Here is a 16,794-nt window from a genome sequence, read left to right on the forward strand (position 1 = left end):
CCTTTTTCTCTCCCATTTTAGACGCCCTTCGCTTCTTCCTGAATCAGTACCTGAATCTGTGGTCCTTTCCCACCTGTCTGGTAGTTGTCAACCTGCCCCACTTACGCAATTCCACAGCACTCTCTTGGAAGGGACCTAGGAAAGTACCACGAAAAGAAAAATTTGCTACGTCTCATTCCTGTTGCAGGGAAACCTCCAGCTTTGCAAACTTTGTCCGCTCCTTCTGAGATGCTGTGTGGGGTGCGTGCTTATATTTCGAATGGCTTACTCTTTTTCTTTGTTTTCTTGTTTTTGAGACAGTGTCATGCTATGTAGTTGAGGCTGGCCTCGATCTCACAGCGATTCTCTGCCTCAGTTTCTCCAGTGCTGGGATTACAGATGTGCACCATTGGGCCCAGCAGCCACGCTTATTCTTATAAATCCATGCGTCACTACTGTGAGAGAGAATAACTGTAAACAGCTTTAATTTAGTCATACCTATACTCCACTTTATGCTTTTGATATTGTTGATCCTTAAGAATTAAATGGTCTTGGGCCAGGGATTTAGCTCATTGGTTCTGCTGCCTGCCTCGAAAGTGCAAGGTCCCGAGTTCAATCTCTGGTCTAAAAAAAAAAAAAGAATTAAATCATCTTTAAACCAGGCGGGTGGTGCACACCTGTAATCTTAGCACTTGGGAGGCTGAGGCAGGAGGATCACTATGAGTTCAAGGCCAGCCTGGGCCACATAGTGAGTTTGAGGCCAGCCTGAACTACATATCGAGACACCATCTCAAAAAAAGAAAAAAATTGGTCTTTAATAAAAAGTTTTTTTTTTGAGTCAGGGTCTCCCTGTGTAGTTCAGGCTGCCCTTAAACTCACTATGGAACTCAGGCTGTCCTAAAATTCACAACAATCCTCCTGCTGCAGCCTCCCCAGGGCTGGGATTACAGGTGTGTGCCACCACACTAACCTGGAAAAAAATTGGCACTTATTTTTGTGTAAATGAGTAGTCTACATCTATGGAACAGAAATTCACAAACTTGAATGTTCAAAGGGGAGCTAGGTTTTTAAATGCACAACCCTAGGTCTCTGATTCTAGGCTGTACATACAAGGTCTGCCTTGGAGTCCAAGAACCTTCATTTTAACAAGAACCTGAGGTGATTTTCAAGTTGGTGGTCCTTGTCCACTCTGGCTACATCAAGGATGAGGATCGGTGTGGTGGGGCTTCTCCCCTTGCACGTGAACATCCATGAGAAATCTATACAAGGAGAAGAATCAAAAACAAACAAAAATCTGCCTGGCTGGAAAGTGTAAGATCCCGAATTCCATCCCTGGTACCAAAACAAACAAACAAACACACCAGAACCTAGGCCCTACCTCTTTCCACCATATGTATTCATGTCTTTGGTGATTTAGTGCTGAGGAGAACTTAAATTCTTAAAATAGAATGGAAATTCCCAACCTTGGCATGATTGACATTTTGGCTTGAATAATTCTGTTCTGCGCATTATAGGGTATTTAGGCACATCCTTGACTCTATTCATTGCATACAACATTATCTCCTCAAGCTGTGACAATGAAAATACCTGTAGACATTGTCAAATGTTTCTGAGGAGAGAAATCATCACAGGTTGGAAACCACTGAGATAGAAACATGAAGTTACCCTGACCCTGGCATGTCTGTAATCCCAGCACTCAGGAGGCTGAGGCAGGAGGATTGCTCAAGTTCAAGGCCAGCCCGGGCTATATAGTGAGTGTAAGACCAGCCTGAAGTACATAACGAGACCCTGTCTCAAAAACAAACATTCAGAGGGCCAGGGATTTAGTTCAGTGTGGCCACGCCTGCCTTGAAAGCGTATGGTCCTGAGTTGGATCCCCGGTACCAAAAAAACACAAACAAACAAACAAATATGAAGTTAAATTAAAACAATATGCAACTCATGCAAGTAACTATTTGGAAGTTTTGGGGTTTTTTTGGTACCAGGGATCAAACTCGGGACCTTGTGCTTGCGAGGCAGACGGTGAACCACTGAGCTAAATCCTTGGCCCCATATTTGGAAGATTTTATTGCTGTAGCCAAAGTATTTTATCTATTACTGAACATTAAACACAGTGCATAGCTTCTAACAGTGTTAAGAAATAATAGTATTTGTGAAATATGAAAATATTCTAAACCTATTGTACCTCTACAAAATAGGAAGCTGTATTTTTAACTTATTACAATTAAGAAAGCGTGGACATAAGAAAATGTAAGTGGGAAAGAATACTGTATCAGCTGCTGAACTACAAAGTGAGGAAGCAAAGATACAGTATAAATCCATCATGACAAAATCAACACCACACTGATGTGTTAACGCACAGGAGGTATTTATTGGCAAAATATTTGTGCCAGACATGCTATAAAACACAGAGATGAAAAAACAAAACAGAACAACAATAACAAAAAATAACTGCTGCCTTCCCTTAAAAGCTCAGGTTGTTCCTGGCTCATTAGCACATAGTTAACTAAACTGGCTGAATTATCATAAATAGGCAGTACTGGAAAATCATGACGGTAATGTCAACTGATGATTGGTGCTAAAATGACAAATTTAAGAGACTTTAGGAGCTTTTAAGTCATGAGGGCAGTGTGGTTCACACTGTAGCCAGGTTTCTGTCAATCTGAAGCACTTCATATAATTCAGATGAAAGATCTCTCTTTTGCTACAAATGAACTTGGCATTAGCTTATCTGGTGGTTCAAGTTGAAGCAACTGGATTATTTTGCCAAAATTATCCAGATAAGCCATTCAATTACTTTGACCGGAGACTTCAGAGTGCTGCAGTCTAATGAATTAAACAGGTGAATGCCATCCTGGGAAAATTTTGTTATTAAAATATAATAATACGTTGCATGACTTCAGTATCAAGGTTTGGGAACCCTTGTGAAAGTGTTTTCCACATATAGACACATTCCAGTTTCCCAGTAGTATGCTCAAAAAACCCTTTAAATTTCCTACTTCAGTGATAAAATGCCCCCATGTTACTATGTGGGTTTGGATTAGGAAAAAAAAAAAGGTATAACATGACAGTAACATAGTAGAATATCACATAAAAGCTTTTATTCCTGTCTCTGTCAAGGAGGAAATAGAGACATTTGGCTTATGGAGATCATGGCATTGGGCTTGTCAGAAAGTCAGCCTAAAGGCTTGTCTTGTATTTACTAGTCTTCTTGGACTTGCTAATACTGTAAGAATGTCACAGATATCAAGGAAATGGGAAGTGTATGGTAGGAAGTGAAAGCATGACAGCCATGCCTGCTCACCAGGTGTTTTGGATGCACCCAGTTTCCTTCCAGACATCTGACATGAATATCATCTCTTTAGTCCCTTATGGTTGGCTGGGGTCATGTGACTAAGGCACATGCTTGATGTTTGCCTGTATGGAGCATTTGACTACTAGAGATACCCCTGACATCTCTTTCCATACAGCACAATAATCAGTAACATTTGAGATATGGCTTCTCCATTGGCCTGAGTCTGCTGAGTGACTACCACAAGCAGAGCATTCTACTGAACTGTGATGGGTATCAGTTTTAAGCAGGAGTTTTCAAATTTTTCTTTAAAGGAAGAGATAGTATTTTAGGTTCTGCACACTCTACTATGTTACAACCACTCAACTCTGCTCTATGTGTACAGAAAATATGTACTTGAGTGGATATGGCTGTGTCCCAATAAAACTTTATTTATAAAAACAGATCAAGGGCCAAGGATTTAGCTCAGTGGTTCCAGCACCTGCCTTGCCAAGCACAAGGTCCCAATTTCGATCCCCAGTACCAAAAAACAAACAAAAACAGATCAAAGGCCAGTTGGCCACAGGACTGTACTTTGCAGATTGTTGTAAGCCACAGAACTCTGAGAGTTTCTGTTGCAACATAACCTAGCCTATCTGAATATCCTATGGGCTATAAGATGGGACAAAATATTTGTGCCAGGCAGCTATTGCTTGAGGTCTTTCTTGATATCCTCTGGTATAAGATGAACTCCCAATGAGAATCTTTGTCATATGCATTGATTCAAGTATCCTGATCCCCCTCAAAAATATTCTTTTCCTTGATGAAAGCCTTATTTAGCTTCCAAAGTAAAGTAATTGCTACTAATATGCCAAGGAAAGGCATAAACCATTTTCAACTCAAACCAAATTATTAAGGGACCTCTCAGTCCTTGGATCTCATACTTTGGCAAGCATCAAAATCTCCTAGGGGGCTTGTTAAAGCACAGAATTGGTGGGTTCAACCACAAGAGGTTCTGATTTTGTAGGGTTGGGGAGAATTTATCTACCAGGACATTTCTCTATTGTTCTCAAAGTGATTGGTCAAGTTTTGAGGAATCAAGCAGTGGTTTTTCAACCTTTTGAAGAGTCCGTTAAAATGCATATTAATTCAGTAGGTCTTGGTTGGGGTCTGAGGTAGTGGGGATAATGGTACTGATGGTTGGGGTGAACACACTTGGAATTGCAAGGAGCTAAGGATTGTCATTTCCTTTCCAGCCTCCAGGCCTTGCATAATTGTTTATCATAATGCTAAGTATAGTTTAGGTGCTTAACCCTTGAATAACTTTAGGTTAACTTTCCCTTTTCTCATATCTTACAGCTAGACAGCATAGCAGATCTGTGGCTTCTCCTATTACAATTAATATTAGAATCCAACTTTGTCATCAACTTCATTGTTTGACCCTGACTCTAGATACCACCACATGAGGCAATACCTCCTCCCTGGTCTCCTAGCTTCAGCATTTTTGCTGAGGCAGGTTCTCAATATGTGGTCCAGGCTGGCCTTGAACTCTTGGTGATCCTCCTGTTTCAGCCTCCTGAATGCTGGGATTTCAGGCGTGTGCTCTCATGCTGTGCTTAGTTCCTAGTTTCAGCTTTTGCTCCATCCTTTTTTTCTTCTTTTTTGGTACTGGGGATCAAACTCAGGACTGGGCTTGTGAGGCAGGCTTGGTGCCATTGAGCTAAATCCCTGACTCTGTTTCCATCCTTTTTCTCACCTCTACTATATGCCCTCTATAAACTGTGCAGCAGCAGCAGTGGTTAAAAGCATAGGTTGATCATGAAACTAAGACTTCCCATTTCACTCTGCACTATGACAAAGTCCTCACGGTGGCTTATCAGGCTCTGCAAGACTGGCCCCCCTTTTCTGCCACTGACATCATCTTCCACTCTGGTCTTGCCACTGTGGCCTCCTTGCTGATCCTTGAACCCACCAAACATACTTCTTTTTTTTTTTTTTTTGGAGACAAGGTCTTGCTGTGTAGCCCAGGCTGGCCTTGAATTTACAGCAATCCTCCTGCCTCTACCTCCCGAGTGCAGGGATTACAGAGTGAGCTACCACACCCAGCCCACATACTCCATATCAGATCTTGGTCACTGGTATTCCCTCTACTGGAAAATTCTTCCTCCAGGCTAAATGCTTGGCCTTCTTCCTCACTTCCTTTAGAACTGGCACATATGTCACTCAGTAAGGCTTTTCCTAGCACCCTTTTTTTCTTTGCCTATCATTTCACTATCTGATACGTATTTTTTCTCTTTACTTAGTTGGTTTTTTTTTTTTTGGTACTGGGGATTGAACTCACCTTACTTGGAATGTATGCTATATGAAAAGATATTGTTTATTTTGTTCACAATCCCTAGCACTGGAGAGTCTCTAGCAGAGTTAGGAGCTCAACAAATATTTGAATGAATAGATTAAATAGACTTTGCAGCTAACTGCAATATCTCAAGGCCAGAGGCTGCTGCTGTTTTTCCAGGTTCCCTGAGGATGCATTGTATTACCCATAAGCCAGTATTACTCATTTTATTCCCCAGGAAACAGTGGGTTTGGTAGAACTTAAAAATCCCTTTTTCATGGAATTTAAATTATAAACTTCATTTACTATTGCCATACATTATGTTGCTGAATTTTTTACTGGTTATATTCCCCTTAATACATTTTCCTCTAGCACTTGGGTTCTCATTTTCTGTTCAATGTCCAAAACCACCCACCCCAAGTCTGGAATAATTCTCTTACCAAAATTTTTTTGTTTTGCATTTCATTCAACCTTCTCTTTAAAGTTTTACGTAAATTTAAAACAAAAGGAAAAAAAAGCCTAGTAATTCATAATACTCAGGCCTGTTTAACATACATCATCTCAGGGTAGTTGAAGATGATTTTTTTTTTTTGGTACCGGGGATCGAAATCGGGACCTTGCGCTTGTGAGGCAGGCACCGGAACTACTGAGCCGATTTTTTAACGTGAGCCTGGAGTTGTAAGACTTCAAAAACCAACCATGGTCCTGCCTGAGACGTTCTGCAGAGAACGCCTCGGTTGCTGGATGATTGTTTTGTGGGGAAGCGCCGAGTTGTCTTTTTTCAGAAAACCTTTCAGGGTGAGTTTGCTCGCTCTGTATACGAAGGAATTCAAGAAGCTGAGATCGCACCACCCACACCACGCACCCCTACCAGCAGAAACCTTGGGGCCCCCACCAAATAAGGGATCTCCACGGGGCAGTCACCAGCTCCAGAGCCAGCTCTTGCCACCTATTGTCCCCGTTTGGACGCCAAACGACTTCGCCTGAAGGACCCCGACTTCGATTTAGATCATATCTCGAGGTACCACTGCTGCCGTTTCCAAAGGCCGTCGCGACTTGTGGCGAGTGGTTGCAGCCCGCCAGCGCGGGAGTTTAGGCCTGACTTGGGAGGCGGTCCGGTGCGCCTTTTCCGGCAGGCGTTCGCGCCGGGCAGCCCGAGTGGCCGGAAGGCCCCCGCCGCCGCTGCTCCCGCCCCCCGTGCCCCGAGGGCTGGCTGGCTAAGTCCCTTCCGCTGCCGGCTCTCGCCTCACTAGGAGCGGCTCTCGGTGCAGCGGGGACAGGGCGCCCACGGAGCGCTCGACACTGCCCGGAACGCAGCGCCACCCTTCCCCTCCTCGCGATCTCCAGCGGCTCCGCGCGCGCACGGTGAGCGCCACCCGGCACCGATGCGCCGGAAGGGAAGAGGGCAGCTGCGCCCCAGTGTCCATTACCTCCTGATCGCCTGGAGCGTCGCGAGGGCCTCGCTCAAGTCCTCCCGCCCCCCCGGTTATTTCGGTGCTCTTCACCCGTGGCCCCGATATCTCGCTCCTCTCTGTCCCCTCCTCCGTCGCAGGGTGACGCGTCCCGGCCCGTCCCGGTGGGGATCATTGCTCTGGCCGTTGGCAGCCGCTTTGCGAGGCTCCGCCCCCGGCACAAGCTCGATGCCCCGGGGCTGGCTGGCTGGGCCGCGGCCGCGCGGGGGAGGGGACGGGAGGGGCGGGCGAGGCTGCCGGGCGCCCCGCTGGCGGGTCGCGCGCCCGCGTTCTCTTCCTGGCGGCGGCGGCGCGCGCGCCCCTTCCCCCCATCGCTCGCGCAGGCTCCTGCCCGCTGCGCGTTTTGTCCCGCGTCTCGCCCCGTCCGTCTCCTGACTCGCCGCTCTTGTCCTTCCTCCCGCTTTTTCTTCTCTCTCCTCTCGGTCTCAAAGATGCCCTCGGCCACCAGCCACAGCGGGAGCGGCAGCAAGTCCTCCGGACCGCCACCCCCATCGGGTTCCTCGGGTAGTGAGGCGGCGGCGGCGGCGGGGGCCGGGGCAGCTGCGCCTGCTACTCAGCACCCAGTATCCGGCACTGGTGCGGTCCAGACCGAGGCCATGAAGCAGATCCTCGGGGTAATCGACAAGAAACTTCGGAACCTGGAGAAGAAAAAGGTGCCTAGAGTTGGGAGAGGGAGGGCTTGCGGACCCCCTCCCCCCATCTCTAGCCTTCGCTGCGCTAGATCCCGCGTCCCCGCCGTGGTCCGGAGCTCCTTGCCCAGAAAGCGGGCTCTGGGGAGGTGCTTGTCACCTGACCCGTCCGGCGCTGCCCCAGGCCTCTGTGACTCTCCTGTAGCGGGTCTGGCCTAAGAGTAGATGTCCCAGGGTGGGGGCCTGTTGCCAGGACTGTGGGTCTTCGATGCCCCTTGCCCTTGACGGCAGGACATGATGAAGTCCCGTGGTGGGGGGTTCGGGGCTGAACCTACTGCCTGGTGGAGTTGGGGCGGCCTGTGTCCTCCAGTCGTGGGATTTGTTGCTCAGTTACCGTGCACCCCAGGCCGGTAGAATGACCCCTTTCTTCCCTGAGGAAGAAGTGTATTGAGAGTCTTATTAAACTAGGATTGCCTCCTGCCAGGCCCATTCCGAGTGGGTCTTCGATTGCTCTTCCCCGCCCCCCTCTGATGGGGTCCCCTATGTTTCCCTCTTTGTTTCAATTGTCTAAGTGTCCCCACCGAGCCTCAGGCCCAGCCTAGTGGCCAGATGGTTTTCTGTAGCGACTTTTTGGCCCTGGGGGTACTCCAAAGGGGCAAGGGAACTGCAGCGACTGAGTCTTGTCGGAGGTTGGGTCCAGGTTAGCCTGGAGACAGTCTCTAGGTCTCTGGGCACATGGGAGAGTGTGTCTAACATGGCGGCGGCTGCGGGGAGAGGGAAGCGCTGTACAGGAGCTGCATTGTGAGCACAAAGCGAAAGCAGCGGGGGAGGGCAGAGACCAGGCAGCCGCCCGACCAGCCTCCCTCGACCCCCCCCCATCAAGCCACACCCACTTTTTTTTTTTTTTTGATTGAATGTTTAGCCATTCTGAGTCGCAGGGTGAGAAATACATGTTCACGTCGGCCTTTTGTTTTCGCTTTCAGCCAGGACGGTGCGCAACTCTGTTTAGATAGGGGCTCGTGTTTGTGGTCCGAAAGGGTCTGAGTAAATAATTCAAACCCAAGATGAACGATGAAAAGGGAGAAAACAAATGATTAGTACCAAAAATGGGACAATTACATGTGACTTATGTATGCTAACTCGCTTCCTTAAAAAGTAAAATATAACTTTGCTTTGGCAACTTCTGGTTGTCCACCTTTAGTATAACATAACATCGTGGATTTTGAAAAAAATCATACTAAAATGTTTATTTAGCCAGCCACCTGATATTGTTACTTCAAGTTTTGAGATAGCAACAATTTGACTAAAATTTGGCCTGTGGGAAATGAGTGGGGGGAAAAAAACTGGTGATATTTAGGTCTTAATGAATTTAATAGATGATTTACTAATTTATTTTACATTTTTGGAGAGTTTTAGAACCGTTAAGCCTTAATACTTTTCTGTCTCATTTTCTTCAATATTGAGGGGTGGAGATTTTACTTGAATTTCCTGGACTTTGCATTTCCTGGACTCATGAAATTGAGAGATGCCTTAATCTTGAGATTTCTAGTTTTTTTCCATAATCCTTTCTTTGATACAAGTGTGTTTCATTGTAACTAATGGAATAATAGACATTAAAAAAGTAACAAACATTTTAAGCATAAAATAGGTACATTCAAGTATGGAATGGAGTAAGCTTGCCTTATAACTAGTATCTTCTAGCCTGCACATGTGATTTGGTTTTTGCAACTCTACTTGAAATTGAAACTAACTTAGGTATCTTTCAGTCCTCTTAATGCAGTAAACAGTGCTGTCAATCTCTGTGATTGTTTTACTTTTCAGAATTTCTAGGAAATCTAGAATAGGAATCAGCCTAAGTATGTAATGATATATTTTATAGATGTTTATATTAGTGACTAAAAAACTTTTCAAAGGTGATCATATAAAAAGTCAGGTGCTGGTGAGCAGCCAGTCTGTGAGGTGACACATTCTAGGGTTTATGTGTATGTGGGGGGAAAAAAAAAAGAAATCTAGAAAATTGAATAAGTCCCGTGAGAGGACTTGAACTATAATTTGCCAGTGGTGTATACATGTGTATTACTATACAGTGACATCCTTTTCTCCTAAATTAGAGAAAGAGTAATTATTTATTATTACAGAGTTTTATTGACTGGGCTAGTAAATACTGAAAGGTTGTCTTGTAACATGGAGATTTAACAAACTGAACAAAAATAGTATTATAATTTTTTGTCTTAGTGTTGTGAGTGCTAATTAGAGAAAAGGTCAAGTTACACTTAGGTGAGGCTTTTTGATAAGCCACATACTGAGCTGCCTACTTGTTAAATAGTTGACAGCACTGATGTGGTTTAAAACTATGTATTTTACTTTTGGGGAATTTCAAGACATTTAGATTTTAACCTGTATTTAGGTTTTCAGTTTTAATTTTTTTTTTCTGTAACTAGATGTTTGCTGTATGAGAGGATTTAATAACTGATTCACTTTTCAACAGGAGTGAGCATTTCTCACGCACCTAAAATAGGATTTGCTTTACACATCAGTTTTGAATTCTTTTTAGTACCCCTTGTGGAGTAAAGATAACTCTTCAACTGAATTTGTATTTACTTCAGTGAATTTAGCAATTTATATTTGAACTGTATTTGATTCTTAACCTATTCACGTTGGAACCTTGTGGACCAAATGCTCTTTTTCACTGGATTGTAAAACCAAGTATCCCAACATAAATTGGGAATAGATGTGTAATATCACTTTAAAACATAATTGTATTTCATATAAAAAGCAAAGTTACTGTTCTTTTTCTAATAACTTGAGACATTAGAGGAAGGGAGTGCATCTGTTCAGTGAGAATATATGCTTAACATTGATGAAATATGATCCTATTATGTAATGCAACTAGATGGCTTGGTGGTTTTTGAAATTTGGGCTAATAGCTGTTGCTGCTGCTGCTGCTTCTTCTACATCTTCCTCCTCCTCCTCCTCCTCCTCCTCCTCCTCCTCCTCCTCCTCCTCCTCCTCTTCCTCCTCTTCCTCTTCCTCCTCCTTCCTGCTTTGCTGTCTCCTGCCTGCTTGCCATGGACTGTTGCTTCTCTCTGATGACCCTGTGCCCTGTCATTATGCCTTTGAGCCAGCCAACTATGGACTGAAACCTCTACAAATTATAAACTGAAATAAACCTTTCCTCCTTTAAAAAAAAAAAAAAAAAGAAATTTGGGCTAATAAAGAATACATAAGTGTTTATCAAAGAGAAGACATACAGCTATGATAAAGAATCAAATGTAAAACTTCATTTGCAAATCTTTATTAAAGTACAAGTAATATTGAATTGAGTGATTTTACTTCCTGGTTTATTCAGTTCACTCATACATAACTGGGCCATAGGCTATGTAAGATGGTGATATGAAACCAAGTCTTTAATTTTAACTGAGGAGAGAGCTCATCTGATACTGTTAGATGTAATCAGTTTTGATGTAGAATAAAGAATGTTTTAATAGATGACATTTTAAATTGATATACTCTTGGTGTAAGTATAATAGATTTAGACTGTAGTGACTTTGGTAGGTGAAAGATTAACCAGTGTTCTCTTGCTTAGAAAAATAAAACCCCCTGGCAGCTTTGTACCCAGTATGTAACCAAAACTGATAGCCAAAAGTGTAGTGTTCCACTCCCTAAAGACATATCTTTGCAGTTAATATTATCCATAGAAAGGATGCAAATTGTGATTGAGGATAACATTTTTCTAGAATATTGCAGTGTGCCTATACTTAGAGTTTTTATGCAGCTGTAGTACAGAATTTATATTAAGTACTTAGAAATAAGCCCATCCTAAACTTTTTTTTTTTATCCTGTTTTATAAGTAGAATGTGTTCTTGGGTTAACATCTGAAGTTTTTCTTGACATTTGGGATTCTGATGTGTTAGCTTTTCTATTGGTTGCAAGATGTATTATTCCTCTGCAATGCAGAGGGCAAGGTTACTTGGTTTTGCATTCACCTTGTCTCAGAAAGCTGTAGTGCTTAGCATGAGGGCAGGGTTATTTTATTTTGCATTCACTTTGCCAGAGGAAAAAAAAGTTAAAATACTTAATTTGTTTCTGGTTGTGAGTGTGTGTGTGTGTGTGTGTGTGTGAGACAGAGGTATTTGAAAAAGTTAGGCTATGAATGTCTTCATAGGACAGTATTGGTACTTCTTCTGGAGTGAGAGTGGAATCCTAAATATTGCAATGAGAAGGGTTTTTTTGTTGTTGTTTTTGTTGTTTTTTAAGGCAGGGTCCAGTGCTGTATGTAGCTCAGGCTGGCTTAGAATTTACTATGTAGCCCAGGCTGGCCTTGAACTTTTCAATCCTGCTGCCTGAGCCTCCCGAGTGCTGAGATTACAGGCATACACCACCACGCCTGGTGGGTTTTTTTAATCTAGCCAAATTATTTTACTCTAGGATATTCTTGATTTTTTTTTTTTTTTTTTTTTGGTACCAGGGATTGAACCCCAGGGTCTCCTTTTTCTCACAAGGAAGTGCTCTACCACTTAGTGACCCCAAACCCCCACCCCATCTTGTGGCAGATCTCTGAATGAGAACACATTTTGTGTGATTTACAGATTAAATGTACACTTTGCCATGATTTTAAGTTTAACATTCTTAATTTGTATTTTGGGCTAGGTGAAGATAGTACTTTCACTTTTTAAACAAGTGAACAAATATTTTTACTTTGAAAAGGTTAAACTTTACAACAGATTTGTCATGGCTTTATTTTCTATTACTATACTGTTAAAAGCGTCTAACATTTTTGTTAGAGCTTAAAGCCACCTTAGAATTTTGTGTAATTTGCTTTATAGAAGAACTAGAAATGGTTATATGAAGTGAGCCAGGTTGAGATGGGTGATTTCTAGGGTTGCTTTTTTTTTTTCATTAAGTTTATTGGTACATTTTAGGTATACAGTACAGTTACATTCACCATTGGGATCTTGTACCTTTACATGATGTATCTTGGTTCTTTTTCCCCATTCCCCTGCCCTCTCTAGGGGTTCTTGTAATGCTTTATGAGGGTCTCTTATAATGTTCTCCAATTTTAGTTCTTAGGGTTATTGTGTTGATCCAGGTAAGGCTTTTAACTTCAAGTCTTTAATTTTAACCAGTTTATCTGTTTTAAAAAGCTGAATGTAACAAAGTTTTTATTTTATTTTTTTTTTGTTGTTAGATTTTTATTGTTTCGTTGCTGAACTTTGTAGGTTGTCCATGTATTGGGGTCCTGAAAATAGCAGTAGGGTAAAGTCCTAGTGTGTCAGATGTTATTGGGACATACTGTTATAATGAAATTAATTTTAAAGTTTAAACTATAACATTTCTCTTTATGCTTAGGTAAGCCCCAACTGCCTATCTGCCAGTCTCTACTCAAGCTTGGCATGTTGCAACCTGAAAAACTTTGGGAAAGCATTATTGGCAGAGAGAAGTAACGTGACAACCTTTCAACCTAAATTCTTGGATTCTAAGCTTCTCCTGGATGTCTAGTAATTGCTGCTTTTTTTCTGGGAGAAATAAATGATAAGTACGTAATTGAGAAGGCTGATAGAAGTACTATGAAACTCAGCCAAAGTTAAAACTGTAAATTGTTTGGCTTCGGTTCATTTATTTCTTCCACTAGCTATACCAGTGGTCTTATTGGATAGAATATGAGTGTGGAAACATTAAGTGAGGGATGCTGAGTCAGAAGAATTGCCACGAGTTTGAGGCCAGCCTAGGCTGTGTAGCAAGACTCTGTCTCAAAAAATAAAACAACGAAAAACTATGAGCTGAGAGACACACACACATACTTGGCAGAGTTCATTATTCCTATTTTCTGAGGAAAGGAGAAGGTGTGCTTCTTGATAGAGCTCGGTCTTTTCCTTTAACTACTTTTAGCTGTTTATGTACTTCCTTGGCACCCTGCTTTCTGTTTTTGGCCTTGTGTTTTGTGACTTGGTGGTGAGCATTTTGGGGACAGAAACGATTAAGTCATTCTGTGCCTCCTTGTGCATGACATTTGCCGAGTAAGCCGATTGCTAGTTGGACAAAATCATTACATAGAAATATTTGTAGCTTCATGAATGAAACCCTCAAAATGGAAGGGAAATCCATTAAAATGGACTGATTATCAGGGGAAAATGCTTTTTGTACAGTTATTTACTTGCAGTTGTTTTTATTGAAATAGAACTTTTTTTTTTTTCAGGTGGGTAGAATTGATGAGTAGGCAAGTAGAGCACTCAAACTCTGGGTAGCATAAGCAAGATGTGTGTAGAGTCTGAGGAGGACAAAGATAATTCCTGATGTTAGAGCCATTGTAAACTACCAGGCATTTCATTGCATTCCCTTCAGTGCAGTCACCTGGACATACAAACAATTGAAATACACTTTAATCATTAAAAAATACCTCTTGGTTTCCATGTTGAATTGTAGTTTACATCTTTCTGTGTTGAACTTTTGGGTAATGTATATAAATCATTTCAATTGTGTGGACTTACTTATGAGAAGCTTGGTTAAAGCAGCTAATAATTCAGAAGACGTTCTTGATCTTCGTTTTATTTTGTTTTGGAGACAGGGTCTTATTTTGTAGTTTAGGCTGGCCTCAAACTCCTGGCGGTTCTCCTGCCTCAGCCTCCTGAGTGCTGGGATAACAGGTGTGTGCCATCACATTTTTAGGTTTTTGTTATTTATTTTTGTTTTTTTTTAAATGCAGTGCTGGCTGGGGATGAACCTAAGCTTTTGAGTTTCTGGACTGTTATTTAAAGTTGGTGATGCTGGGACTCTAAACTTTTTCTTTTTCCTAGCAGGGCCAGCTGCTTCCATTTATTCAGACATACCTACACGGACAATGAGCAAGGGTTTTACAGGATTACTTTTTGTTCAAATTGTCAAATTAGGGCCGGGGATTTAGCTCAGTGGTTTCAGTGCCTGCTGCGCAAGTGCAAGGTCCTGAGTTTGATCCCCGGTACCAAAAAAAAAAAAAACCCAAACAAACAGGGCCGGGGATTTTGCTCAGTGGTTTCGTCGCCTGCTGCTCAAGCACAAGGATCTGAGTTTGCTCTCTGGTACCAAAAAAAAAAAATAAATTGTCAAATTAAACTCCTAGATATTCAACTGCTTGAAAATTTATCTTACGTAATGTACCATAGATAACATCTGATTTAGCATTCTTTTTAATTATTCTTGCTGGTTACAAATCTAGCATTCCTAGTGTTCATTCAACCTCTGCTTTAACTTGTCTAGTTTTTTTTTGAAACAGGATCTTTGTGTAGTTCATACTGGACTCGAACTCACTGTATATAGCCCAGGCTGGCCTCGAACCTCCTGCAGTCCTCCTGCTTCAGCTGGCTGAGTGATGGGATTACAGGCGTGTGCTACCACACTTGGCTTAACTAGTTTTCTGATAAAAACTTTTGCTTTTTTTCTTGTCTCTTATGAATTTTTACCAGCTACTAATTTTCTGAATTGGTAGAGGGTGAATGGGAAGCAGATTCAGTTGTTTATTACATGGGTTGTCAGAGTTGATGTTTGTTTAGTTGACCAGCGAGGAGTATTTATAGGATTTAATGATGTGAAATAATAACCTAGAAAGCCACCAAGATTTTGGAAAGTTGAGAGGAAATGAAATGTTTATCTTTCTGTGTCTGCATTTGCCCTTCCTGTTGTTCTTGCAGTGCTTTAGAATTGATTTATTTGACCTGGTTACATAAAATATAGGTAGGTGCTCTTTTGTATATTTTAGGCCTCATTTTTTAGGTATTTCGTCCGTTAAGAACAGCAGGTGCGTAGTTTTTCTGGATAGCAAAGTTAGTTTTCTTTTCTTTTTCAGAGTTTTCTTAGATGTTGTATCCTTCCAAATTTTCTTGTAATGCAAAAGTATAATTGAAGAATTTTTACTTTTTTGCAATTTCTCATCTGTCTTGCTGTTTGTTTTTAAGTGCATAGTTAAAAATGTTTTCTTCACTTATTCCTGTATGGAATTTTTTGGCTGTAAGAGTGAAGAGGCAAAGATTGGGAAGACATCTGTCTTGGATATCCCTATTGTTGTATTGATTTAAAAATTTCATTTCCGTAAGGTAACTAGTAAAGGTGAAAAACTGGGGAGAAAAGATACACATGTACTATGACTCGGCAACATTCAATAGTAGAGGCAGAAATGAAATGTACCAATGGCTGGATCAGAGTTAAATTTGAGTATTTGTCACATAGTGAATACTGTCAGCTCTTAAAACCAACAAAGAAACAGGAGATGGGAGTGCGCTCCACTGGGGAAATTGTTTCTCAGTTATCACATGACTCAACTAAAGTTTTTAACATCTTTTGATTATTGTCACATCTGTGTTGTGTGTTTCTACAAAGATTTGGTCATTTGGAAGATGGCCTGATTTTTATTTTGCTCTTATGGTGCTGTAAATGAATGAATGAATGAATGAATTTATTGGTACCTGGGATCGAACTCAGGTCCTTGAGCTTGCACAATGAATTTTTAATATATTCAGGATGATTCGTAGTTGAAAAAAGGAACACTAAATTGAATTTTATGTTACATATTTCAAGATAGAAAAAGGACAGTCTAGTGTTACCAACGTTGTAGGATTTCTCATGAAGATGTCTTTTCATGCTAGGAAAATAGCTCCATTCTCCAGGAAAAAAATGGTTAATACTCATTTTATGTGTTAAATATGAGTAGATGTTAGGCAGCCATGTTCTAGCTTAGTGAAGAGCAAAGCTATGTTTGTCTGCAGCTCTTTTTTCCTATATGTGCCCCTATGATTTTGTTAGACCTGTTAGGGTAACTTTTTTTCTGTTTTTTTTTTTTTTTTTTTGGTACCGGAGATCAAACTCAGGACCTTGCACTTGCAAGGCAGGCACCGGAACCACTGAGCTAAATCCCTGGCCAGGGTAACAATATTGACATGTCTCATACTATGTATAAATTTTAAACCCAAATGGACAGCTTTTCTAGTGGGATTTAAGCCATTTGAACAGGAAGTGACAAATGAATGAAGCCACTTAGGATGGTATAATTTATCTCTGAGTAGTCTGTCTACTCTTTGAAAGGTTAGGCAAATTGTAGTATTGGCACTAGTGCAGTACCATATCCTTTTCATTGTCCCT

General features: G+C 41.7%; 1 protein-coding gene and 1 long non-coding RNA gene across 3 annotated transcripts in view; one reads left to right on the plus strand and one right to left on the minus strand.

Moving 5' to 3' along the window:
• Window positions 1-2,323: 2,323 nt before the first annotated feature.
• Window positions 2,324-7,490, minus strand: LOC147829550 (uncharacterized). The gene is made up of 2 exons (XR_015448980.1): window positions 7,016-7,490; window positions 2,324-6,398 (listed from the first exon to the last, which is right to left on the minus strand). It is a non-coding gene; the product is annotated as an uncharacterized LOC147829550 (long non-coding RNA).
• Caprin1 (cell cycle associated protein 1) overlaps window positions 6,780-16,794 on the plus strand; it is a 38,968-nt gene continuing 28,953 nt past the window's right edge. The window contains exons 1-2 of one of the 2 annotated variants that reach the window (XM_004852063.4): window positions 6,780-6,950; window positions 7,489-7,710. In XM_004852063.4, coding sequence (XP_004852120.1) covers window positions 7,489-7,710 — 222 coding nt within the window. In that variant the 5' untranslated portion in view covers window positions 6,780-6,950. The remainder of the gene's footprint in view (window positions 6,951-7,488; window positions 7,711-16,794) is intronic. The other variant, XM_087205593.1, reaches the window with a different exon arrangement.

The sequence above is a fragment of the Heterocephalus glaber genome, unplaced genomic scaffold (genome assembly GCF_053883595.1).
Source record: "Heterocephalus glaber isolate CG9 unplaced genomic scaffold, H.glaber_assembly_v1.0 deba00000594, whole genome shotgun sequence".
NCBI lineage: Eukaryota > Metazoa > Chordata > Mammalia > Rodentia > Bathyergidae > Heterocephalus > Heterocephalus glaber.